We start from the raw sequence: 27,993 nt of genomic DNA, 5'->3' as shown, positions 1-27,993 counted from the left end.
CAGCGTGCCAGACTGGCACGGTGGGCCGCGCATGCGCACACATAACTCGACTGGACCCGCACGCAAACCTGGGGGCCGAGTCGCGCGGGAAGGCTTGGCCCCCTTTCATAACTGCTTGCAGTTCTAGTTATTATTATTGTATGAAGCCAACATTACTGCAGCCCTGCAACCATTGTTGTCCTGTTAAAGTCTCTTTATACAAAGACTTAAAAACAATCTGAAATTAGTGATGACTCAAGTAAATCACCTTTATTATGCATTATAACAATCTGTTCCTTAAGTCTCTAAATAAGTGAAACAATGAAAAACATCTCCTAAAAAATAAAATTACACAAAATTAAATAATCATTTAATATACATTTCAATAAATAAGTGCATCCCATGTTGACTCTGAGTTTTATTCTGTCTGTTGTCTGTAGAAGTGATGGGTCTAAACCAGATGATGGAAACTAGGATCAGCTCATGGTTTTAATGTCCAGGGAGGGGCGTGTCCACTCTGCATGGACTTAAAGAAGAAGAAATAAAAGAAGAGTTAGATAATGTCATGTTCATCAAAAGGAAAACTGAAAGTGATGGAGATAAATATGCTCAGATGGACACAGACACATAAAGTTTAAACAAACACACAAATACTCTGTCCTAAACTGTTTCACACATTAAAATCATCTATTTACTCTTATATTAATGTACACAAAGACTAGCTCCACTTTTTAGGCTAAGTTTCCTCCTTTGTTTTCAAATCCCTTTGAACCTCCATCCATGGTGGTTTTTATCATCAGAGAGTTTTGATTTTCAATTAAATCCACCGTTATTTGGTGTGTTTTAATTTCTCTCTTTCTTTCTCACTCACTTGGTTCTCTCTGTTCCTCGTGTCGATTTTGTCAAAACAAAGCGGCATCTTTAATGTTTCCGTTACGTGTGAGTAAAATTACCGCAATTTACTGACACTGGCTGTAAAGAGCAACTTCATATCTTTCATAAACTGGTGGAATTTCTCTGATAGAGTAAATATGAGCAGAGTTACGGTCATTTAAATTAACATGTTGAATTCAGGGGCCCTGGGAAACCCAGTCCGTTCGTATAATCCAGCCGTAAAATAGCATATATCTGGGTAAATCTTGACGTATAGTTACCCTACGCAACAGAAGATATGAAATTAACAGCATGTACTGTCAACATCAAACCCAGAGTTGCTTAATGCTGATGTGTCATAAAGTAACGTGATGACGTGTTTCTCTGTGGGAACCGAATTGAGCTGGTGATCGTTTAAATTCTACCATGCTAGAGGAGGGACGGGGAGGGGGGGTTCCTGCTGTGAGCTTGGAACGGCCCGAGCTTACAGTATGAGTACACCCTTACAGTCACACAAGCAGCTGTGCTGCAGCCGAGCCCAGCTGATCAGAGCAGACAGATTCCACATCCACACTGCAGATGAATCGCATCTGTTCTATCCACCTTAGATAATGTTTCAGATTTATCTTATCTGTTATCACTCTCTCTGACTCGGTATGTGGGGCAGACTGCACATGGACTGAAAGTGGATCACGCGCAGTCCCCCACATACCAAGTCAGAGGAACCTCCGCGGAGTTTGTTCCTCCTAAACACATTTATTCTGTTGTTTTTCCACCTCGGTCTTAATTTTTCCTCTTGCTTTGCCGTGCAACCGCTGTGCCAAAAGCCAATTTAATTTTTTTTTTTTTTTTTTTTTTTGGATTTGTATGCACTCCTTTCACGTACCAACTCTGAGTACGTGGATGTGAACTGCTTTTCTTTCCCCTGTCCTTTTCTTTGCCTTACAGCATCCTGTCTATTCCCTTGATAGTGTCGTTTTTCTGATCCCAGCGTTCCATTTAAAAGTTGCTGTACATTATGATCCCTATGTTTGTTGTCCTGTATGTAATCATTTTGTTTATTGTTTTGTGTCTTGCCTTGTTTTATTGTTAAGTGTGAATTTTTTTTTACATCAGCCTGTCTAGGGACATCAGATGGAAATTAGCCTATGGCTATAATCTGACATATTTACATTTGTTGAATGTTCATTGATATGTACTGTCCCTACTTAAATAAAAAGAATAGATAAATAACAGAAATGCCATTACACTTTCCTTACTCCCAGATTGTGAATGCACAGACTTTTGACGAGCAGCCAATAGTAATGCTTAAAACAGCTTCTGGGATCACTCGGTTTGTAGAAAGATCTCTGATTGGCTGAAGTCCAGCGTCATGCTCCTGTATTTCTAAAGCTCATTTACAGAGCCAGGAGAAGAAGAAATTCACTGTCCAACATTTTGGATTACAATATATATCTGCTGAAGTTGATAAATTATGTTGAAGTATATATATTAGGGCTGGGACCATACCCTTTTGTCCCAGTTTGAATTTAATCCCCATTTTTGGGTGCCGATTCAATTTAAATCACATAAAGTATTGTGATTTTACAGTAACGATTTTTACGTTTTTTTTTTTTTTGGAAATATGTCACAGTTCCAAAAAACAAGGCACAGAAATTTACAAATAGCAATCAAGACACCATGTTGTGCTATTTCTAATTTAAAATATCAATATTGTGTTGATCCTCATGTGTCAAGTCTATCACCGTTTCATGCTTTGTAAGTCTTGATACTGAAAAGTCAGTGATTTACCACCTATTACCCCTGCGCACGTCACCACTGTTGTCCAAGCAAAGTGACTTTCCTTATACTTCCATATGTGCTAAGTACCGTATAACTGTTAAGCATTAATGTACTTATACTTTAGTATACTCGGCATTCAAGTCTGGGAGTTTAGCATCCACTATTTTACAATAGTTCGAATGATAAAATCCAGCCAAATCCATCCCTTTCTCCCCAAACAAATCAACTTCCAAGCTTTTTAAGCCACACAGGCTTCCTATTTGTGCCTTTATAAGTGCTTTAACTCTGAGTTACAGATTTAGAGAACCACTGGAATAAATTACAACCAGTCACTCAGTGCATTCACGGCCGCTTCACCATCTAGTTTGATTCTGATTTAAGTGACAACCTCTCCATATGCAAAGAATTCATTCCTTCCGTTATCCTCCTTTGAGTTATAGCTGTGAGCGCAGAGAAGGGTGCTGTGGGGAGAAGCAGGGACATTAATTCAAATGCTGAATAAGAAGAAAGTGGACAAAATTGTGGGAGCATTTTTTTGAGAAGCTGCAGTAATAGATTTGGCAGCTTGTCATTTCCTGTTGTTTTGTCCACCTCAGTTTCCCCCCCTGTGGGAATTAATGTACTGATATGTTTGACGCTGTAGCACATGCTTCCAAAGGAACATTGCATCATAGGGATTTGTCAGTGTAAATACAAGTATATGACCAAGACCCTAATGTGCCTTTGCTATCGATCATTCACGACAAAAAGAGAAATGCCAAGCAAAGATTAACACCAATGCCAGTTACTATTTTTCTTTCAGGCACCCAGCATGCTTCTCAAATGCAGCAGCATATCACAAGTATCATATACCGTTTGAAAGCTTCGAATCTTCCATTTTTACCAATATAAACCATCCTAAGACACAACCATCACAGCTGACACAGTAAATTATTTTGTCAAGCTTGGAAAAAAAATGGTGACATAAACAAGCCAGCACTCTTTAAAGCCATGCCATGTCTTACTGAATCCATATATTCCATCAAAATATTCTGAAGACATAAAAAAAACCCAGTGAATCCCAGCATCTAGTCCAAAACACAGTAAAACTGCTGTAAAAAAAAAAAGAAAGAAAAAAAATGTAACATATTAACACATTCTATTTACAAGAAGAAAGCAGCTCCATCCTGATTACTTCTTACTGTCTTAGCTCTGTGAGGCTGACCATGTCATAAATGATCATTTTTAGATTATTGTTGTAAATTCATGATAAAATCAGGCCGGTGGCCGCTTTCTGCTGCATTTCAGCTGCAGTACCATACATAAACTGCTGGGCGCAGTGTCACTTCACGTTGTGAAAAAGAACTGTCACATGACTCGAGCGCCAACAAATTAATTAATTTGTATTTTGTACCATCACTGTTTTTTATGACACTTAAAATATTTGTATATTATGTACATTATATTAATAATTTTATTTAAAATTTCAAATGAATTTTGGAAAAACTGTATTGAAAACTTTTGACCACTGGGGGGGCAATGCTCCCCCTGCCACCCCCCTCCCCGCAAGGCATCGGAGGCAAGATTTTCTGATCAAACGCTACGATCATTAGCTGTGCTGCTTTAACCAAAGTAAACTTCTCTCATGTTTTTCTCCTTTGATTTAAATGCCACACATGATTCATAGACGCAGTGTTAAAGAGATGAAGTCATTGAAAGCTGCATCGCTCGTGAAATGCTCTGAGCATTTATCACGAACAGGACACCTGTGACACAGATGCTGTTGGTGGTGACAGCTGTGATCCATGAGACTGCAAAGGAGCTCATAAATGAGCAGCTAATGTTCAAATGAAAGCACATCCAAAATCTGAGGCTGATTGAACCAAAAACTGCTGCAGAGCTCCTCTTATAATACATTCTCACTCATGACCAAAAAAAAACAGTCATGGCACATCTGTATTCACACTCACAATAAATGCACCTTTACTCTCCTCCCAGTTGTGTAAACCATTGGTGAGGCGCAGTGCTCCCTCAGTGATGGAATAAAGATAAATGTGACCGTCTCCTGGGGCTCAAATCAATCAGCGTCTGTGTGTATTACTCACTGTGCATTTCTGTCATGGGGGTTTTGTGTGACCCTCGTCTCCAACGTCAGACTCTTCCCTCACCTCCTTCTAGCAACATTATTTATGGGGGTCAGACGTGTGCTAAAATATCACAGGTTAAAGAATCAACCAGGATAGACCAGTAAACACTGTTTTAGATGCTGTGTGTTGATTACAGTTGATACTTTAGAAGTTTTTGTGACTTTATATTTATTGTAATTTTTGTTTTGGTTAAAGCTTAGTGTGTGTGGGTGGTGGTCAGTACACCCCCATGTAGACCCTGTCACTGACCTATAGAAGGTCAACCAATGTCACTCAGAAACGAACGACCTTTTATTCCTCCACTACTAACCCCGCCCCTTTTACACTGACTCTTTATAGCTGTCACACCTGACATATGGTATTACTAAACCTGACCTGAACATTTCAGCCAGATGTAGTCCATGAAATAGATAAAGCATGACAACATTTTAGATCTCTACTTGCTTAGGTGGCAGAAAAGTTTGGATCTATGACCTTTATGTCAGGTTTGCATGTTCTCCTGTACTTAATTTTATAGGGCTTCCTTTGAATGCCTCAGTTTCTCCTTCAATCAACAACATACATGTTGAGAAAACTGGGAATAATTGACCAGATGTCGTGATTCTCTTGGTCCCAGCAGCTAAGTGGGATTTTTTTTATTTTTTTTTCCTTTCAACATTTGGTATTTTAAAGCAGTTTTCACATGTGATCACAGTAGTTGTTGAGCAGATTTTATGACATTGTCACCCACAATTCTGTGTGCTGAGCTAAAAGTGCGTTCACTCCAATCTACGGACTAAAATCAGAACAATGATCGGACCATGCATATGCCTGCCTAAACTAACTGAAACACTGTGTTGAAAAACCTTTCCATCGCCACAATTTTAAGATAATAAATGTATGCAAAATAATTTGGTTATCTGTCTCTTTCACAGAATGGGTTGAAATCCTTTCCGTAGAGCTTGTTTTAGACTCTTTTTTTTTACATGAAATCAAAGGCACTTCAGCTGCCCGGTGGTTTAATCTGTTTTTAATTTAATTGGCTTAATGAGATTTTATTCTAGAAAAGTGCTATATAAATAATTGTTTCATTGAGCATTGCAGAAGATGACCAAACAGTTGTGTGCATTGTCTCCAACCAGTGTACTGTATAAGAAGCAAAGCAAAATGGCTAAAAATCCGTCAAATCCCTGTACATATTTAGTTTGAAGTTAATAATAATAATAATAATAATAATAATAATAATAATAATACATTTAATATAAAAGTGCCTTTCAGGTCACCCAAGGACACTTCACAGAACAAGATAAAATCAGATAAGATACAAGCAGGTTAAAAATATAAAAGATAGAGGTAAATAACAACACCGTTTACCATGTGTCTGAAAACATCATGCCTGGACATAAAAATCTTATGAAATAATATGTGTTCATGGTAGATAAACCATCTACATACATTTACTCACTGGTACTTGGAGTTTTGAAGGCTTTTCTTTTGTAAAAAAAGGTCTACTTCCGAATTTGTAAAGTTTATCAACCAGATTGTTTTATAACCTCTGTTCATGTTGTCTGATTGAAACCTTTTGTATACAGTATACATTTAGTTTTTCTTCAGATTTCCACTCACTGTCTTCATCCTGCCACTCTTTTGTTTGCCTATTTCTTGTCACTTTCATGCATGAATGATGCACATGAACTTCCGTTTTATAATTATTTTCACATCCAAAATATATCACACTCCTTCAGTTTGGGAATCCCTCTGTGTATTTAGAATAATGATTGTGTTTCTGTAGGGCATTAAATGGTCACCGAGCCCATCTGTGACATCGTCTCTGCTTGGGCCTCAGCTGTAGGGACCAAATAATGATGTCATCATGTCAGCCGACAGAGAGGAACACCATTGTTTTGATGTTTTTTGATTGACTGCATGAGATAATCATCTCCATTTGTCCCGTGGTACAAAGTATTACACTACCATCTGTTTTTTTGGTATTTTACCATTGCAGCTTTACTTCTTCACTGCGTACCCTATGCACATAACGCAGTGGCCGTGATTGTGTTTTTAAGTGGGCGATGAGCAGAGATAGGGTCAATCAGTCATATGTGGAGAAAATGGGGCAATCTGCGGCAGGGTGTCAAGAAAGTGATGGATTTTAATGCTGCAATTGTAGTTAATGGCTCTTTAAATTAAATTGTGATTAAACGTCTCTGGTGGCAGTCAAAGCATGTTAGCAAACTCATTTCCCCCATTCCAAAGAGATCCATCTCTTAATCTTAATCTTAGCCCTCCTCATCCTCAAACGCTTGCTTTGACAAACACGCACGGAGTAAACAAGTCGACTTTTCATGCAACAGAATAAAGTGTCATCTTTCTGTGCGATTAGGTGCCCATGCTTCACTTGATCCTTTTGATCTATTCCTTCACTAAAGTATCTTTGTAAGGTCAATCTGTTTGGCTGCACTTAGCTCTAATTCCATCAGCTTTTTTTCAAAGTCACAATATTAGGACAGGGAGTTATAATTGGGCCCATATATCCTGCTGAGGCAGTATAGATTAATTCAAGTATGCTAATGTAATTCAATTTGGTACAGTTAATCTTTTGCTAATGCAGATTGAAGGATGTGTGGTGCAATCAAAAACCTCTTAGCCCTTTAATTTGCATCAGTTTTTTAAATAAAATTAGTCAATTTGTAATTATGTGACCTGGCCTCTAATTAGTTTATTCATCACTGCAGTTAACTCCCTGTTAGGAAGATCTGAAGGCGAGCAGGAGAGAGAGAGCTGTGGGAAAAAGAGACTTGTTTATCTCTTCAGAATGAGAAAACTCGCAGCATCAATTTGCCCCCTGTTATAATAACTGGCTTCATGGTGAATCATGTGCTGTTTGAGAAGCATCCCTGCATTTGTGATTAAATAATTAGCTTCAGGCTCAAAGGATCCCATCAGATGTCTGCACTGAATGCCCTGCCTACGGTCTGTCTGGAAAAGTACTGCACAGGTCAGACATCAGTGGCATTGATTCACAACATCAACGGGAGAAAAAACGGCTGTCAATGAAACTCACTTCTTTTTTTGCCTCCTCCACATGTAGGAAAACAGATATTTGCAGTCATCCATCTTGTTTTACTCGCCGTGTACACCGAAAGACTCCAAACAAGAATATATTTTCACTTTCCTCACTAATGTCTCTCTGAGCCAAGGTCACGTAGAGCACTGGTTCTCAAACTTTTGACTCAAGTACCCCTTTTCTAAACAACTATGGAGCATAATGCAGGATGGAATGAACGAGTGATAACACATTTTAAAGAATCTCATTTTGTAAATAAGTGGAAAGAAACAGTATTTAATTTCCAACCTTTTTTGGATTGTGACCTAATTTTGATATCAAGAATTTCCATCGACCCCAAACATTTTTAGTTTTTGATTATGTTTGAGTTCAGATATTTTTCTTCTACTGCATTTTAGTTGAACTATATTTATATTTCACAAAGGGAAAGTATAGAAATACAGTTATTTAATATTGTGTGTTGTTTTTGGATATATATATATATATATATATATATATATATATATATATATATATATATATATATATATATATATATATAATTGAAAAAATTATATATATAACCAAACACACTGGTTTAGTGTCTCCTGAATTGATTGATTTCTATAGTTTTTTTTATCATTTTCGGTCATGTCACGGGGGTTGGGACCAAGACTTTTCTTGTTAATTTTCCACACACTCTCTAATTTATATATATATATATATATATATATATATATATATATATATATATATATATATATATATATAATTAAACAACAAATATTTTCTGACCGTCTGACGTTTAGATATATTTTTATTTTGTAAACTTCAGGTGCGAATCGATAAAAAAAATAACTAATTAAATCCAAATATGAGCGTAATTAATCATAATTAATCTAATCTTGTGAAATTTTAAATGCACTTAATCATCGATTTATAGCACAGAAATAGTTTATTCAAAAAAATTCACATTTATTAATGTGAAATGTGTAATTGCATTTGTTTTAACAAAGGAAAGCACAAAACAAGTACAATGAGTCTGATATGACTAAAAATGGTAGACAGCCAGTTAAAATAAAGTGTTAGAGTAGTGTTAGAGAACTGCTGCATAAATTTCAACCTTGAACATTCACATCCGTTCAAAAGTTTTTTTTTTTAAAAGCTCTTTTCAATTTAGCTAGCTGCTGAGCCAGAACAGTCTGCAGGAAGGAGCAACTCTCCTTTTCTAAAACACTCTAATCTTTCTTAATCAGAATCAGAAAGGTTTTTATTTGCCAAGTACAGTTTAAAAACAGCACAAGGAATTTAACTTGACAGTTGGTGTGAAGAACAGAAAAAGAACAAAAAAACAAAAACAAACCAGTAACAATATTAATATTAATAATAATATTAATATTAATAATAATAATAATAATAATAATAATAATAAATATAAAGCATCATGGATAAATAAAGGAAAAATTATAAATATTGTTCACATTCTGGAAGTATACAGGCTTCTGCATAGTCAGTCCTTGTTATTTTGAATTCCTAAAAATCTATAACTGAATCATAATTAATATTTATCTTTCTTAATTAATTAAAGTAAAAAAAACAACTTCCAAAAGTTACTGAGATAATATTCACTCCCTTAATTAAAAGGTTACATTTAGATATACAGTATGTGGCAATTTTGATGGGGTTTTGCTCAAAAGCAATGCCATTTCAGGCATGTACAGCTTATTATGAGTTATCTGTTTCTCTTCACACTCACACATACTGTCCTGTCAGGGGCTGTAATAATGTGGTTGTTTTCTGCTTTGTGTTGGCTCCCCACTTGCACAATCGGTAGCTGCCACTATATTTGTTTGTGTGAGATACCCTTGTGATGAACTGCTGACCTTTCCTTGTAAAACCATTTCTTAATGAGCTTGAATAAGTTTTCATTTAGAAGATTGAGGACTCAATCTTTTATAGGCAAACAAACCAAAGTTTATTTTCACATTTGGCAGATGCTGTGAGTTGACTGAGATCTGTTGTTTTGAAATCTACACTGTGTCATTCTCCTATTATCATGATAAATAGTGTCTCTCTGTTCTTGCAGTGCAAGTGGTCCAGAAAAGGATTCATCAGAACCCGATGGGCTCTACCTGACTGGTGAGTTTTCATCATCAGCCCCTCCACAATGACACATCCCACCTCATCATTGCTCAACCCCGAATAAATCCGACTGAACAAGCCAGGGTTGTGATAAAGATCCAACCACATTGGACACATCAGGGAGAGAGGCTTAGTAACATAGCCGAGTCGTCTTTAGACAGTGTGTGGCAGGAGTGAGCTGCGATTCGATTACATGTAATTGTGTTACATCCAGCAGTTGCATATGACAGATGACACAAAACATTACAAGCAATTGAACCTGCGGTGGGCTGCATACAGCTGTATCGGTTATAGTGTGCGGAGCAGCGGAGAGGGGGGTGTAATCTAATAAAGGGATGACATGAGAACTAAAGAGCTAAAACGGTAAGCATTTAATAGGAGAGCAACGTTTGACATGAGTGGCAGACAAGAAGAGGCTAGTGAGGGATAGCAGATCAGATCACAGATGAGATAAATGATAGTCCATACCGTACATTTATTCATTCGCTTTGGATGTCACGACTAAATAACACACAGGAGATCACATCTAGTCCTCTTAATCATCACTGGGAAGAAAAACAAAAAGGAGAGAGTTTATGACACAAAGTCAAACTGTTTCTGTAATAGTACAGTGAAAGGAAGCAGATAGTAGTCAATGGCAGAGTTGTTTAATTGAGTTGATTTGCTTAATTTCCCATGTAAATGATTCACCTCCTTCTATCATTATCTTGCTTACATTTACATCTTTGACAGGTGATCTGCTCAAACTAGTATTGTTGATTCCCATTTTCTAACTCCCTGGGGCTGTCATTTAAAAACAGTATTAATAGTGTTTCTTCTTTAAATTTAAAACAGAGCTTTATTGTTTAGAAATGTGATTTTTATGTTCCAAAAAGTCTAAAAATAATATTACACTATAAAGTACACTGTGTAGGAAGAAAATGCAGCCCTTTTGGTCACAGGAGGATCATATGCAACAGTAAATGATAGTTGATCTTACTATGCTAGTTTTGTGCTGATGTCCCTATATCCCTACTAAGTTTATAAAAGATTCATTCAAATAAAATCACTGCAAAAATCACTGTGAATTTAGTCAAATGAAACCAATCATTATATCCCTCAATGACATGTCAGTCTTTCATGATCTGTGAAGGAAAATATGGGACATGATCATTTCTCAAATCTTTATCGATGCACTTGATGTACAATCCATAAATTATAGAATAATTACCAACACCTTGCAGAAAGGTTTACTTTGAAATGCTACAACATGAGTATTCTGGTGAATTATTGGACATTGAGATATTCACAAACCCTTTACAATTTCTTATGTTTTTGATAGTTTTTGAATCTTAATGAATGTTTTACAATTTTAATCATTTATCTTAGGTTATCATTATATATAATATAATCTCTTTGTGTTTTCTGCCTTTTCCTGCACTGTTTTTCTATCTTTTATGTGATAATGTGTACTATTCTATGATTTCTGGAAAAGTGTGGAGCCCCAGACATGACATAGTGAAGAAAATTTATTTTATTTTATTTATTTTCTTCTTCTTTACCATGTCATGTCTGGGGCTCCGTAGAAAATAAATAAATAAAATAAAATATTCTGCCCTTTTTTTCCAGTGTCTTTGATCTGGTCAACATTCATCTTTTCCATGATGCCTCCAACCTTGTAGCCTGGGAGAAGAGCCCCTCGGTCTACTCTGGGACCAGGCAGAAGGCCCTGGGATATGTTTTGGACAGGTACTGTACCTATTAAAGTTTATGGGTTTTACAGTATGAGATCACAACAGTGACAACAGGTCTAACGTCAAAGGTTTATATTAATTTGGACAGCAGTATTGTATGGAATATTACTAATGTTAGCTACCTCTTATTGAATTTAGTGCTACATTAGATTATTTCAATATAGAGAAGTTGGTAACAGAAGCTCTCCCTGTCTTTGAATTCAGGCTGAGTCAGATTTAGAGAAGTATACAATAGCTGAACCTGCTTGGTGTGGGATTACATCTGTCAGCTGCTGCAGAAGCATTGGGACTTACTACATGCTCAGTGAACCCCCCCATTTTCTGCAATTTCCTCTTTTTTGGACCCTGTTTCTCACATTCCATGCTCCAAGGTGAGATCTTTTTTTTATTTTTGAACTCTGAATGAGACCCACAATTTTTTCAGCAGGCCAACCTTCATCATGTCCCTCATATTAAGAGGGACATCATTCCTATTAGACTTTTGTGAAAGATATATTCAAAGTGTCTTCAATGTGCTGTAGATGGTAATGATGGCAGGAACAGAAAAAAGGGCTACTGTAAGCGGGCTATTTTGATGTTTTTGCCCACAGAGCTGTTTAATTCCTGGTGGAGGAAAAATGATATAGACTTATATGAGAGATGGTGTATCAATGACATCCCAGTGTAGATTTACGATGGTTCATCATGATACTATGTTGTAGTAAGAGAAAGTGAATTTCTTCAGACTTATACCAAACATTTCTCTGATATATTATTCTTCTTCTGGTTTAAAAATATAAAAAATATCACAACATTGGCTGTTTAGATATCTAAGTTGAAAAAATGAAAGGCAGCTTTGTTTGTGTGTGTGTCTGCGCTGAAGTAATGAACAGATTCAAAGTGATCAGCCCTCTCAGTAATTTACAATTCATCACAATCACAAATATCGAACCTTCTTGCAGCTGTTGTATCAGGCAGTGGACTTTACACAATAGAAGACGTGACATTCTTTTATTTTGCCTTCTGTTACCACATCTTGAAATTCCTCTGCTTGTTATATTTTTTTATCCTCAATTCTTCACTGCTAAGTGTCCGCTCTCTGCAGACCAGGTTTAAAACACAACAGTGCAGTGTGTAATGATATGCTGTTGCCACAAACAATCACCTTTAGAGACCTTTTTGAACTAAAGCTAGTAACAGCTTCCATTTCACATTCCCACCTGTACGCACAGGCTACATGTCGATCCAGTTGTCATTAAACTTTGCTTTTTCACCCTCAACTTTACAGTTTTTTTTTTTTTTTTAATTATGCCACATTTTCATATGAGCTGCACATACGCAGAGTTTGCCCCCCGTATTATGAAAGATGACGTTGCCGGACCTTTTCTGCATAAGCGTAATGTGCCTGTGTTTTAACCTCTAGCGGATGGCAGAGTGGTCTAAAACACCTGACTTTCCTTCCGCTGCTGTGGGTTCGACACCCACTTTTGACGTGCATATTTTTTCATTTTAACATATTTAACATGGCAAATTTCACCTTTAAAAATACATATACAAAGAAAAATAAACATTGGAGGGTTAGGGCTAAAATATGAGCTAAAATAAAACTGACAGAATTTTAAGTCACGTGGTGCACCTATCAAATGACCTAAACTTACTGATAGCCACTGCTTACTTTTAATGCCATAATCCATGTTGTTGGACTTTTAAATGCTTTTAATCCTTATGGAACCTTTTATTCTCTCCTACCTGTTGTTTAACTTAGTGATTCACAACTGCCAGCAAGTCTGTCCCTCCATGTTAACCTGTACCTCCCATATTAAAGCACTGTATCCAGTGTTGTATGATATATCATGTAGAACATAATAAATAATAACGCTGCTTAATGTGAGCATTTTTACTCTCATTCTTAGTTACAGTTGGTGCTGAACATTTCAAGCTGCATTTTATATTTTATTTATTTTCTAATGTCACAGAATTGATGATAATAAAAACAGTTAGATTGGTAGTTATTTTTATTTTTTTGCTGCCCCCCCTGGCAAGAATCTCAAGCTCCGCCTATGGAGCTGCAGATTGTCTGGCCAACAGACATTGATATATATATTCTTATCAATGGCTGAAACCCTCCGAGGCCACTTATAATAGAGATATTTAATTCAGCAACTATTTAATGATTTCTCAATTATTATTTATTTATTTATTTATTTTTAAATACATTTTTAGATATAAAAAAGATTTTCAATTATAATAGCTAGATGTCAAATAGTCCTGCTATTGGACTGAGTTCTGATTACTCTTTTTGCTATTAGTCTAATAAGACAAGAACTATAATGACCAGTTTTGTGTTTAATATTATAATACATATAAATATAGACACATAAATCAATAATGCAATATATTAAATACATATATACTGTATATAGACAGCTCTACTCATTTTAGTGTACATAACTTTAAGTGCTGCACACACAGAACCTTGATTTCCACTTTTACTTATTTTACAACAAAAGCATTGATTATGTAGCATGTCATTAACAATATTTCCTATATACTGTTATAAGACCTTAAAAATACTGTATATAATCATAAAACAGTTATAAGCACCTCATTATTTCAGAAATAATTCAATCTTACAGAATCTCCAAATAAACATACCTATCATATCATCTGCAGGTATAAGGTGGAGCAGCCAATTGATTATGTTTTGTTCATCACTGAGTGTTCTACTACTACTATATTACTAACCCAATATAGTAGTAAATGGTAAATGGACTTGATTTATATAGTGCTTGTATGACTACACTGAAGTAGTCCCAAAGCGCTTTACTATATCAACTCATTCACCTATTCACACACCAATGGGACAGAAGCTGCCATGCAAGGCGCTGGTCAACCACTGGGAGCAACTTAGGGTTCAGTGTCTTGCCCAAGGACATTTCAACGCAGGTAGTAGAAGGAATCATCTTTACTCTTGACCCACTGTTTGGCATAACGTGCCGATGACAGCACCATCTTCAGAATGTTAGCTTCCATAGTTCTGCGGCAGGTGGTCTTAGACCAGCAACATTTCCTTTTCCCTCATGGTGTTCCACATTGACCACATTGGAGATGCTCTCTGGGGGCATTCAATATTGGACAACAATGTTTAATTTCTGTGATCATGTCTCAGCAGACAGTCTTCATGAAAAGTTTCTTGTTTGTTATTTTATTTGCCCAGAATACAATGCAGATTTTTCTCAAACATCCCTTGTGAAAAAATCTGACTTGGTTTTTGGCAGCATAAGCACATTTTTAGGTGATATGGAGTGTTGTGTAGGGGCTGCGGGCTTTCCCAAGTCTGGGCAGAATGTTTCATGGGACAGTATTTTCCTTATTTTATATAACAGAAACTAGGTTTCATAGATCATTATTGTCAATTTAATAGATGTCTTATGCTACGACTTCCAAACTACTCTAACGTCACAATATCCTTTGCAGAATGGTGCTTCCAAGTGGTATAAAAATGGCAATTGTAAAAGTTCCCCTCCTCAGACGGAGTAAAGCCACCTTCTGTATAAACATGCCGTTCGTTTCCATTCATAGTCCACTCTGTGATTTATGGCAGATCCATTTGCAAACTGAGCTGGTTGATAGAGTACAAGTGCAACCCCTGCCCCCTACCTGTCCATGCTAACACAGAATAAAAGCCTTGTACCCACCTTGCAGCAGGTAAACTCCCATTCTCGTGACATAAGAATGCATGACATACTGTAGCTCCCTGCCACCTCCACTTTAAATAAGTACATGCATAGAAGAGTGGCATACATTATCAGCAGCCTGTCTGTTCTGCCTGAGTAATGAGGTGCTTTTCAAAGTATTTCCTCCAAGGCTATATTTCACTCTCACTTCATTCCTGATTTGATGAAAGAATGCTCTTTAATGAACACTGAAACATTCTAGAGATAGCACTGCTTTAGCAGCTTTTATGACATTGTAACTTACCTGGATTTACTTGAGAAATTAGGTTTGGAAAAGACCTTGGTCATTGTGTTTCTTTAGTGTTTGTTCTGCTTTCATCATCTTTTCAGGTGATTTATTTGTAAAGGTCCTGCTAACGTAATAGTGTTAAAGCTTTACTTGGGTGGCTGAAGGTATTGAATAGACACTGTGTTGGCATTGTTGCAGTTTCCAAGCTCCCTCCTAATAAATCCTCTTGTTTTGCTTTTTGTGATATACCATCAGAAGGTTTTCTTTTCACAGAGGTAGGGTAAATTTGAAAAACAACTCTTGATTTTTGATTATCTCATGTATGATCACGTCTTTGTTGCTCACTTTTGAAAATGCTATCAGGCACAGATCCGGAACACCAGAGTAAGAAAATGTTTGCAATGCTATGAAAAGGGAGGAGAAGCACAAAGGGTCCACGGGCTCTGTAAAGGGCAGTGAATAATGGGTCGGTCCTTTCACTGAGGCTCGTAACCTTTTGGCAGCCACCAGCAAACTCCATTCTCCTCCGCCAATCATGGGGGACAATGTGCCCGGGCCAGGTTTTGAATGAAGCGCTACCACCAACAGTGTTCCCATTCAGCGGCTGGTTGGGAACTATCGTTTTGGCCATTGTGACTCTGACTCCTACCCCCAGAAGTAAAGCAGGCGAAGGGACAGGAGCATATCCAAAGCCAAGAATCCTACGCTCCCCTCTTCGTACTCTCTCTTTCATTCTCTGAGCTCTAATCTCTCACTACGGGAAGGGAGACCCAGTAAGTAAAGGTGGGGGGCACTGCCAAACACACAACCAGCTGAGATCCATGAAGGCAGCCTGCCAGAAAGCTAAATCACATGATAGCACCAGAAGGGACAAGCTCCATTGCCAAGAAATCATACTTGCACCCTATCTGTGGCCAAGGTTTATTAATGCAGCTTACAGCCCATTGAGAACACGTCTGATAAGCCTTTTCCTTTTTGGCTCTTTAACTGCTAAACTGTGTTTATCTGCAAGTACCTCAAGAAACTAGGAAAAGTAGAAGAAACAGATGACAGTGCTGGAGAAAGAGAGATATATAGTGCACGGAGCTGAGCAGAGAGACTAAGATGATAGCATCAAAGGAAGTTGAGAAAGAGTAAGGTGAGACAAAGCAGTGCTAAAAAAAAGGAACAAATGGCTCTTAGCCAAACAAAATGTAAAAAAAAAAAAAACAGCATTTAATATGGAAAAGAGGGACTCAGTTCTGTTTATACTTCCCATGGGTAGCACTAAACCAGTCCGTCTAATTTGTTCAGAAACCGTGGCAAAATGGCCGATGTGAAATGACATTTTGAAACAAACATAAAAGTTTTCAAGAAACATGGAATCTATGGAATTAAGCTGTCCCAGTATGACCAGTCCACCAGGATCCTGAGCCACACATTTACTGACTAACAACATGTTTATGAGTGTCTTGGATTTTAAATCATTTATGTAAATTTGTAAATGTATATAATTTTAATATACACATTTTGTACACAATATATACATATCATAATTTATAAATGAAGTTTTGTAAATTAGATTTAAAATCCTGACACGATAAGCTAGAATTCAGTTTTCATCATAAACAAGGAAGAGTTCGAAATAAAAGAGGAAGACAGTGAGCCTCTGGAGTTGTTCATTAAACGTGTTTAATATGTGTAAAATTAACAATTTTCACTTTTAATCCATATTTTTCTCTTAATTTGAAACTGTTAGCAAATAAAAAGTTACTCTACAAGTTGTCCAAACCTGAGATTGATCAGAGAGACAGAATCAGATGGCTTTGCTTTGCTTTTGATTCAGTCAGTGGTTTAATAGCAGACTTTAAACAAACAGAATATGAATCAACAAGAATAACAAGTCAATAGAAAAACAAGCACTCATCGAGCACAGCTGGGGTCTGGACACCCTTTCTAAACGCGCCTAAAGACCATTGTCCGAACCAACAGGGCCAAGGGTACGTCACCTCCAGCCTTGATCGTGGATCGTTATCTCGTCCCTCTTTTTACTTGACATGGAGAATAGCTTCTTTTTCATCCACTGGGACGTGTGTTATGTTCTATAGCGTGTACTCAATATATTCTGATTGTCAAAGTCAAAACATTAGCTCTGTCTCACAGCAAGGAGGCTAGCGATAAGACATACACTTTAATCTGACCGTCAAAATCATGTAGATATTTAAAAGTTTATATGTAACATAAGTTTTTATTAGAAGGCGACGCATTTACAAATCTAAGTTGTCACACAGTTGAATTAAAGATGAAATTTCCTGCTGATTAAAGCAATATCAATTAAGTCCAAGATTATTGATTGATCAGTTCTTCCATATGATTATGTTATATGTGATCAATCATTATGAGGGGTCTAAGGTTTGTGCTATTTATTAATTTTGATGTATTTTTTGTATTTTATGTGGTAATTACTATAATTATTAGGAGAGAAGGAAGACTATTTAATTAGTTCATATTTCTTCTTTTAGAATTTGCCATTTGGTTTAAAATTGTCTTACATACTTGTTTTGTCGGCTAGATTTGGTCAAAATCAGATGTTTTGGAACTTCTTGTCCTTGTCCTATAAAGCAGCCCTCGAAAAGAAGATTTTATCAGTCAGTTAAAATAATAATTTGTGGATGTTTTTTTTTTTTTTTTCCTTGTCTGCACATGCTGTCAAAGGTCTACAACGCATGCAATAAAATAAATTGATTTATTTTATTGCTCAATTGTGACCATCACCAGCCCTCCCTAAGGAAGGGTAAGAAATATTTTATTATAGGGAGGATATAAAAAGGGAGAGCAGTGTTACACCTAAGTGGAGGGGGAGGGGGAGGGGAAAGGGAGCAGGGAGGAGAGACTCGAGATAGGAAATAAAAAGGGTGGGGAAGAATAGATTGTTATACAGCGAGGGTGAGATGTGAAGTTGTAGAATATATTGTTCTTATTATGTTGTGTAATCAAGCCAGTGTAGTGACAGGTGTGAAGCTTAGCTATAATGGTGGTGGCTGTGGACAGGGGAAATGAGTGAGTGGTAGTACCTAAAGCAGGTATTTGGGATTAACGTGTCTAAAGTTAAGCCCAGTATGAGTTTTATCCCACATCCCAAGGCGTGCCAGTGCATCGTATACCAGTATATGTGCAAAAACCCAGGAACTGCCCCAGGCCCGCAGATGCAGCCAGGCCAGCAGAAAGAGTGGGAGCCAGGGAGCCCCAGGCCACCCCCCATGGCCGAGCAACCCCCCAGACGCCCCCAAGATCCCAGGCCGAGAGGCAGCCACCGCCCCCCACACACACATCCGAGGAAGCCCCAAGCAGCCAAGCACCCAGCGCATCCCGCCACCGACCCCAACCCCAAGGCCCCCCACCAGCATCTCCCCCCCCACCCACCCACCCACACTCAAGCACCCAACCCCCGAGGGGAGGGCCCAGAGAGCGCCCCGCCCGAGACCCCAGCAGAGGAGTCAAGGCCCATGCCGAGCAGATGGCCAGAGCCCGGCAAACAGGGCGCCGCCCAAGCCAGGGGCACCCGGCGCCACACCCGCAGGCATGGCAGGGCGCGGCCCGCACCATCCGCCCCTGAAGACCCCCGCCAGCACCGGCCCAACCAGTGCAAGAACAGCAGCCCAGGCCCAGCCCCCCACCAGACAGCGCAAGCCACAGGGCAATGCCCCCCCCTGCGCAAGAGCGACCGGCGGCCGCCACCGCGGGAGAGAGGCACCCCAACGGCACACAACCAATGCGGAGCAGCAGCCCCCAGCCAAATGCGCAGAACCCACCCACCCGCCAGCCCGCAGATTGCAGGACAGACCTACCAAGCAGCCGATGCCGACCTCAACCGCCGGAACAGCTAGAGCTGCCCCCCAGCAAAGAGCACCACCCCTGAGCGCCAAGCAACCCCGCCCCAACCCCGGCGCAGACGCCAGCACCCCCCAGCACGCCCACCCCCCACAATGGCGTGGCAGGCCGCCCCAGACCAACACGCCATGAGGCGCGCCCCCAAGGCAACCAGGAGACGAGACAAGCACCAAGCCCCACCCGTAGAGGAGGGGCACCCCCACGCCCCACCAGGCCGGGGAGAACCCGCAAAGAAAGTCCCCAGCAACACCCCTCCACGCCCCCCAGAGACCCACTGCCCCGCCACGCCCGACCGCACCCTCCTGATCCCCACACGGCGGCCCAGCCATCAACAGAGGGGCCGGGCCCCCACCCGACAGGCCCAAATGTGTGAAGTTACCCACCACCTATCCCCTGAGTGAATGTTTGTGTTTAGTGAATGTATGAAGTGCTATTAAATAAGGGTGGATGGAGGGGAGCTGTGCTCCCCATCCAGCCTGTGTATATATGTGTATGTGCTGCAATAGCTCCGGAGGGTGGAAGTGGTGGTCCCACCCTCCGGGGGGTGGTGTGTTGAGGTGTAATTAAAACCGATAGGCAGGCGAACCCATGCACCCCCAGCCAGGCACCGCAACCCCACACCAACGTTGCCAACAGAGAACCCCCCCCACGGAAGACACCCCCAATCACCCACGCGCCGACATGAGACACCCTACGATGCCAGCACAGCCCGGAGGACAGCGGGCCCCAACATTTGTGGATGTTGACATAACTACCAGGCTACTTAGATATAATATACACATTATGATTAGACATTCATATTTTCCAGACCTGTGCTTCAAGACGTTTTTGCTTACTGGACCTTCTTGAATTTTATTTGTATACCCTTGTTATAAACGGACAACACTCTGATCAGTGAGTTTTATTGTAATACAGTTTGGGTCAGAGCTTCTGCAAAATAGAGTTTATAAACATGATTAGAAAGTACCGTTGTCATACCCTGCACAAGTTTATGTAACAGTGTTGACTCCCTTAAGATCCGGGAGTCATGAACGGACCCTGGAATGAATGAATGAATAAATTTAATGTCTCTTTTTACGACAACGTGGCATTATAAATGTGTTAGCTTGCTTGCTCACTTGATTAAACTATACCCCATTTGTTCAATAAAAATGATTATTTGACACTCTGAGCTTTTCAAGTTTCAAACTGATTATTAAAAGTTTAATAAACAATAAGAACACCTGATTTTAAATGGCAGAGCCTAATCACTCACAGTACATGCATGCTAACACCAGTGCCTCATGTATAAAGACTTGTGGAAAATGGCATAATCTTAAATCCAGGAAAACATTGTACACACAAAACCATTGTGAATCTGCATAGACATGTATCCAGGGACATTTCCTTTGAAAATCCTAATTCAGCGTGTAAGATTTTTATATTAATTATTAAACCTAGAGTAACATGCAAGACAGAGTTGATTCAATACACAGTGAGGATACTTGAATTGATATAGACCCACACACATCCACAGTTCCCTATGCTTATTTGTTTGTCTGCTGAAAACGGGTCTGGCAATGCAAGAATGTTTTTTTTTTTTCAAGCTAATCAATTCTGCTGTATTTTAAGATCGATCTGAGTAGAAAATGCAAGGAAAAGGAATTTCAGAACAAAATACAGGTGCTTGTGAGTGATGGAGGCCAGAAAAAGTATAATTAATTATTTAGTGGTCACAGTAGTGGCATCACTAATAAATAAAAAGCAAATTAGTGGCAGCACCTCGTCACAGCTGTAAATAGTCATACAGCTATCAATAGGTATTTGTCAGAGGTTTAGAAAAAGTTGTCTGATCTGAAGGTAGAGGGCAAGAGGAAAAGTTTGTGCGCCAGGATCATAACTAGTACCGTGTGCCCAGAGTGCAGATCGGGCCGCATTGTTCTGTCAGGGCCAAGTCCGGTAGAGCCGTCATTGAACCCGACCCAAGCATTGAAATCTTTTTGTTGTGCCTGACACAAGCCCGACACAGTCAAGATCCTGTTTCCTACTCGGAAAGCATTTGGAAATGTCAACTGATGACCCCTACATGCTCGGGCAATTAAATGTCCATCCTCTAATTCTAACGCTATGTTTATTTTTATAAATCATAAACTTTCAATCCCCATTTTGTGCATTTGTAAGCAGTGCAATGGTTATAAATGAGGCCTCAGAATTGAACAGGAAAAAATTAACAGAATCCAACTAAATGGTAAAATAAATCCAAAACCACTCCACAGGCCTCATAAGCTGGTGTTCTGCCCTGAAAAGCACATTCGGGGGAGCGGAGCATGGTTGTTCCATTCCAATGTCACAAATGCACATACTGCAGCTTTAAACTAAATGTTTTCATTGACAATGCTTTATTTTGTGGCAAGAACTTAAAAAAAGAACTTACAACAAAAATTTTAAATTATCTTTCTTCATAATCAACTGGCAAGTAAAAACATGAAAAAAAAAAAACCTAGTTTACAACCATCCTCAATGCCTTGATTGTTTCCTTTTTAGTAAATTAAATATCTAAATTAAATCTCAGTGTATCTTTCTGACTAGATGACCTTGCCCTGCTCTCAAAGCGGGGGCGCTACCAAGGACAAAGAAATGGTGGCTATGCTATTTTGTGAACGCGGGGAGAGTGAGGTAGAGAGATGATAGGTGACGGTAGCAGTTATTGTTAATGCTTGTAATTTTATTTGAGTTTAACTTTATTTTTGACGGTGGTAAATCATTGGTTCAATTATACAAAAAATAAACAACTTGTGAAAAACATGATTGTGAATTGCACGTTTTTTAATTTATTTTTTAATTTAATTTAATTTATTTTTTTATGTCAGGCCTTGGACATTTTTTTTTTTTACTATACAAGAGTAATACGTCACATTCCCCCTTTAAATTACTAAACACCTATTTAAAGGTATAGCTTACATGGAGTTGTTACTACCATGACATAACATCATTTTGCAAAATCTTTTACAGTATAATGAAACTTTCAAATTGTTAAAAACTGACAAAATATTAAAGCAAGACTAAAATGATATTAAAATTAAAACGGACTACATTTGAACTAAAAACTGTCAAAATTATCATTGGTCCCATTTAATGGATATTATTATTATTATTATTATTATTATTATTATTATTATTATTATTATTATTATTATTGTTATTATTATTATTATTATTATTATTATTGTTATTATTATTATTATAAGGACAGTTGAGATCACACTTAAATCTCCTTCTATTCTACGTGACTGGACACCGAGCTGTGAAACAAGCCTGTGGAATGATACCATGAGATAAAATCAACCCATTTTTTCTTCCTTCCCTCGTCCTTAAAAAAAAATCACTTCTTTGTGTTAGAGTTTGTTTCTTTTTCGAACCTCCTTTTTATAGCGGCTGGTTCGGTTCAGGGAGAACAGTTTTACATTACAACTGTGAAATCCTTGCATAAAGACATCCTTTGTGGCCAGCCATTATTTTCACACAAATATAGTCCATTGTCACAGTGCTGAAGTTAATTTGATCAACATTGGGGACATTTAACAGTTTTGTTAGCTGAAAAGACTTGTTTCATGCTCATTTTCGGGGCATTGAAAAGCAATGATTGGCAGAAAAATAATGTTGCCGTTAACAATTCAAAGCAATTAGTTTCCCATGGGGAGGCAGTGGGCTGCACTGGCCACCACACACTGATGCTTTGTCATTTTATGGTGGGTCATCAGTCAACTGTCACAGCGTCTCAAAGAGCCCTCCAATCTAAATGTTTCCCTTTTAGCTTTTCCCAGAACAACGAGCTGAAAGAGCAGAGAAAGGCCTGCTCGTTTCCAGCCAATAGACTTGTTGAGCAGCAAGAGGGAGGACTGGATAATCGCAGGCATCCTCCATAAAGCCTGAATGAATTTATTAGAGAGGTGTGTGTATGTGTCTTCGTGTGTGTCCTTTTCCTTGCAAGCATTGCAACCTCCATGTAATTATATGCAATAGAAACAACCTGCAACTTTTCCATGGAATGAATATTCATAACTAAACAGTAAGCAAGTATTTAGGCTAGTTTCATATTTGTAGCAGCTTTGCATCATTTCTGCATTTTGTCTTCCTGTGTGAGTCTATACTGCCTTCTCACCCTGGGAGGCCTGAAGGACCAGAGGTTAATCTTCCCTGCAGTAACTTTCTGCTGTGTTTGAATCTGTTTAATTCCCTCACATCCACTCCACTTCTTATGCTTTTGAGGACATCCCATCCTCAGTGGTATTTAGTTTGGATTTTTGTCAGGCTGTAAAGAACAATCTGCCAGTTATCCCAATACATTGACTATTATTCCTTTGTTTTCTAACCAGCAGTCATGAATAAATGTTTAGACAAATATTTGTACATGAAGTCACCCAAAATGTTTCCTGATCCTCATCAAGCATAGTATCACTAATGAAAAGTAAAATGAATTATAGATAAACTATTCCTGTTGGAGTATTAAAGCAGATCAGACATTTTCCATGACCTGACAAAATCCCAGCAGACATAACCCAAATAGGATGTAGAAATATGAAACAATTTATAGAAAAAACATGTATTACAATTGGGGTTAAGGTAGGCATTTTTATTGACAAAACTAAAAACTGGCATTTTGTTGCCTTTTCTAAAATAGATTACAACAATGATATAACACTTTATCATAGATTTCTGTCTGTGATGTAGGTATGTAATTATAAGGGGGTGGGGGTGTCCAACTGTTGGTTTTCTTATCAATCGTCTATGGTGTGTGTGTGTGTGTGTGTGTGTGTGTGTGTGTGTGTGTGTGTGTGTGTGTGTGTGTGTGTGTGTGTGTGTGTGTGTGTGTGTACTGTGGATTGAGAAAACCAGCTTCTAGCTCGTCTTAAAGAATCAGACGTCACTGAAGGCGAAGATGCAGGAGTGAAAATATGCCATTGCTTTGTATTTATAGAGATGTGATTGGGATTTTATCCATTTTTTGAAGAAGGGATATTTTATCACTTTTTTATATGACTTGTCAGTTCCTAAGAGTTATTAACTACATCAAGGTATTAAATTCCAACACCTAATTATAGCCATAACCATAATTGTAGTAAAATGTGTGTTATACAATATGTGCCATTATTTTACATGTATAAATAAAATTGGGGTTTTGTCCATTTTTCTAAGTGGTTGGGATTCTGCCCACGGGTATTTTGTCAATTTTGATTTAATCTGGTCACCAACTAGAAGCATTCTTAATCCCCTACCTAAATAAAACTGCAAGAGTCATATCCCTAAAATTATTGTTGTAAAAAACACAATTTTGCAGTTGTTATATATTGAGAGAGATTAAATTTTGTCCTATAGATCACCTCATACCCTCTGCCCTAACTCTTTAATTGTTAAGCTTTTGAAATCACTTTGTTGCCTTTCTTGAATAATAAGAAAGACTAATATCTAAAGGTTAATTTTCTGTTACTTGTAATAATGTGATTTTTTTTTTGATTTTTTTTTGTTACTGAATCACTCACAATGACAAGGTAATTTGTCACATAACTTTTCACATGCTTCATTTCATTATTAAAATTAATTCCTGTGAAGGACAGTTTACATCCAGTGTTCTGATCGGCATCTTGAAACCAGTCTCTATATTAAGGACTCCCTTATCTTGAGTACATCCTCCTTCTCTCATTGGCCCCAGCAGCCCTATTAGCTAACCTCTGCATGACCGCCTCAGCAAACCCCCCACTGGTGTTCTCGTTGTCGGTGTGGGTGTTACTAAGGAGATGGGGTGCCAACAAAGTGGGGGAGCAAGGCTAAGGCTTTCCTGGAGTGTCAAAGGTCCCATCAGGGGCCACCCTCAGCCCTTTCAGAAAGACGTCACCAGCACATTCTTCACAATGTTAACATTCTCCCAAATTCTCAACACTTACTTACAATAGATGGGTGCGTTCATTCCAGCTATTGTGTGCACAGACCAATCTGACTGGCCAATTTATGGTAAGTCATCTTGTCAATATGATCATAGCATGGCCCCCAGTTGCACCCTCATAATCCCAAACAGGCTGTCTATTATGACTCAGTTTAGCTGTCAATAATGGCAAATAAGTCAGCATGGAGTTTCCGAGCATCTTTAGGTAGAAAATGCTTGTCATTTTGGTGCAACGCAATTTCCAGATGTCTGCTCATTGGTTTGTCTGACTTCTTTGGTGGTATCCATGTGTGCAAGAGAGAATCCCTAAAAGAAGAATCAATGATGGTTGCTTTGTGCTTGCAGTTAAAGGAGCCTGGGAGCAGAGAACAGGGCTGTTATAAATTAATGTCTGACCCCAGTCTTTGTGTGGCCTAAGGAAGGCCTGACAGAGAACCTGGCCCCTCCCACTTCAAGTCCAAACCACAGTGAGAGCAGCCGATGTGAAGAGGCTCTTTCAAGGGTGTCAGCACGCAATGAATTGGCCAGTAGAAAGCATGTTTATAGACTGTGTAAAGGAGTGTGTCTTTGTGGGAGAATGTCACAGACACTGTTACAGTTGCCTAAATGAAGTGTGATGACGAAGCTAATGGTGGGGCCCCTGTCCAAGCTGAGGGTCAGCAAACGCCCGCCCCTCTTCCACCCACAGCTCGGACCCCCCACCCTGAGGCCTCTTTTCACGCCCAGTAGCTGTAGCTAATGTTGCAATTCTTCCTAACCCTTCCCCACAAAGACCAAGAGAAAAAGTCAACTTTCACACCAGCGGGTCACCATGAGTGCTTTAGGAAATGATCGTGTAAACAGAGTGTTACCTTCTGACCTGTTGCTGATACCTTGGAGCCGCAGACAAAACAGCCAGGCTGCGGGTATTAGACATGGCTGTTAGTAGGAGAAAGACCTCATTGGTGGAGAAACACACAGACACTCTTTTGCTCCTTATCCTCCATTCTGTCCTCATCCATTTTTTTAGAGGCACTGCCTCTTTCAATGCAAACTATTGTCTCCTTAGTGCTAAAAATTTAGTATTGTCTCTGTTTTAGATAACACTCTTTGATTACTATAAATTCAAAATTACAAAACATAAATTGTTTTCTCACCGCTATCAAGGTTAGCACATTTTCATCTTGGAGAGTAAATACTTGAGTTCCCATGGCTGTAAGAGCTGTGTTGAAGACTGTTCAACCATTTTACTGCCCTCCTTTGGGCTGATCACTAACTCTGTCGTCTCTTAGCACCTTGTTGTGAAGCCATTGATGACTTCAGTCCTGCTTTGTTAATTAATGAGATATGCATGAACTTTGATGCATACAAACACACTATCTATATAACTTTGCTATTATGCGCAACAAACATAGATTGGTTTTACGTTTAACTAGAGGGCGCATGCGCACACAGCGACTGGCAGTGAGAGTTTGGCGACGAAGTGAACGGGGTTTTATCAAACACAGTGTGCTCTTCCACTGGCTTTCCTCTGTTTTTATTCTCTACACAAATATGTGTTCAAGTACTTTTAGAAATCAGACTATTTTAAAGTATGCAGATGACACAGTGGTCATCAGTCTTCTTCAGGGCAACAAGAGCAGCCATGGCCCTATAATTGATGACTTTATCAGTGACGTGCCGTGACCACTCGGGTTGGGTAGGCACGTTGCAAATCGAGACCACTAATGACAATTTCATATGTTTCTGCTGGCAAGTGTTAATTCAATTCAATTTTATTTGTATAAGCATTTACACCAAAATCATCTCAATGCGCTTATCAAAATATAAAATTCATAATAAGAAAGAAAAAACCCAAAAAGATCCACATGAACAAGCTTTTAGCCATCTAACAAAATCAACATCATAAACACCATAAAATAAACATAAACAACTATTTAATATAGCCTCCATACTCTCCCAACAAGATATATCTCATGACACGGCAGCGCATTCGTTGTTTGTGTTGGAAACACAGAAACACAGAGACAATGCCAACAACAACAACTCAGAACAGCCTCAGTGAGGAGCATCCAATCCTTCCTTTTTTACCATTCACTGTGAAAATTATGAAGTAAGTAAGAAAGTAGTTTATTTATAAAGCGCTTTTTGCAGATAAAATCACAAAGTGCTGTACAGAGTTGTGGTAAGAGTACAAGTGCAACACAATAGAATAATAAAACAAGAGTGCATAAATATCATAAGAACAGCAACATTAAAGGACGAATAAAAATTAAAATCCAGTTAACTAAAAGCTTTACTATAAAGTAGTCTGAAACATTTTCTGACCTTACCTTTGCTGAAGCTCTGGTAACTCAGGTGTTGGTCTCCCATCTTTTAAAAGCTGTTGTTTTTCTCTATCGGTTATAGTGCTGTCATCCTGCCTGTAGTGTTATCCCACCCACTAGCTAGAGAACGTAGCAGCAGCGGTCACATGGCAACAATTCACAATGGATCGGCTGCTCCGGCTGCTCCGGTGTGTTGATGTGTCTCCTTTCACTGCAACTACCTAGTCAAATTCCTCGTATTGTTCTAAACTGTACCTGGTCAATAAAGCTGATTCTGATTCTGATTCTGATT

General features: G+C 38.7%; 1 protein-coding gene across 2 annotated transcripts in view; it reads left to right on the top strand.

The window, feature by feature from the left end:
- Positions 1–27,993, top strand: part of inpp5a (inositol polyphosphate-5-phosphatase A) — a 243,586-nt gene that overhangs the window by 144,878 nt on the left and 70,715 nt on the right. For both annotated transcript variants that reach the window (XM_028467693.1, XM_028467694.1), the window contains exons 7-8: positions 9,872–9,924; positions 11,536–11,655. In XM_028467693.1, coding sequence (XP_028323494.1) covers positions 9,872–9,924; positions 11,536–11,655 — 173 coding nt within the window. The remainder of the gene's footprint in view (positions 1–9,871; positions 9,925–11,535; positions 11,656–27,993) is intronic.

Source organism: Gouania willdenowi, chromosome 15 (genome assembly GCF_900634775.1).
Source record: "Gouania willdenowi chromosome 15, fGouWil2.1, whole genome shotgun sequence".
NCBI lineage: Eukaryota > Metazoa > Chordata > Actinopteri > Blenniiformes > Gobiesocidae > Gouania > Gouania willdenowi.
The sequence above is the reverse complement of the archived record's forward strand: the minus strand, read 5'-3'. Positions and strand labels throughout refer to the sequence as shown.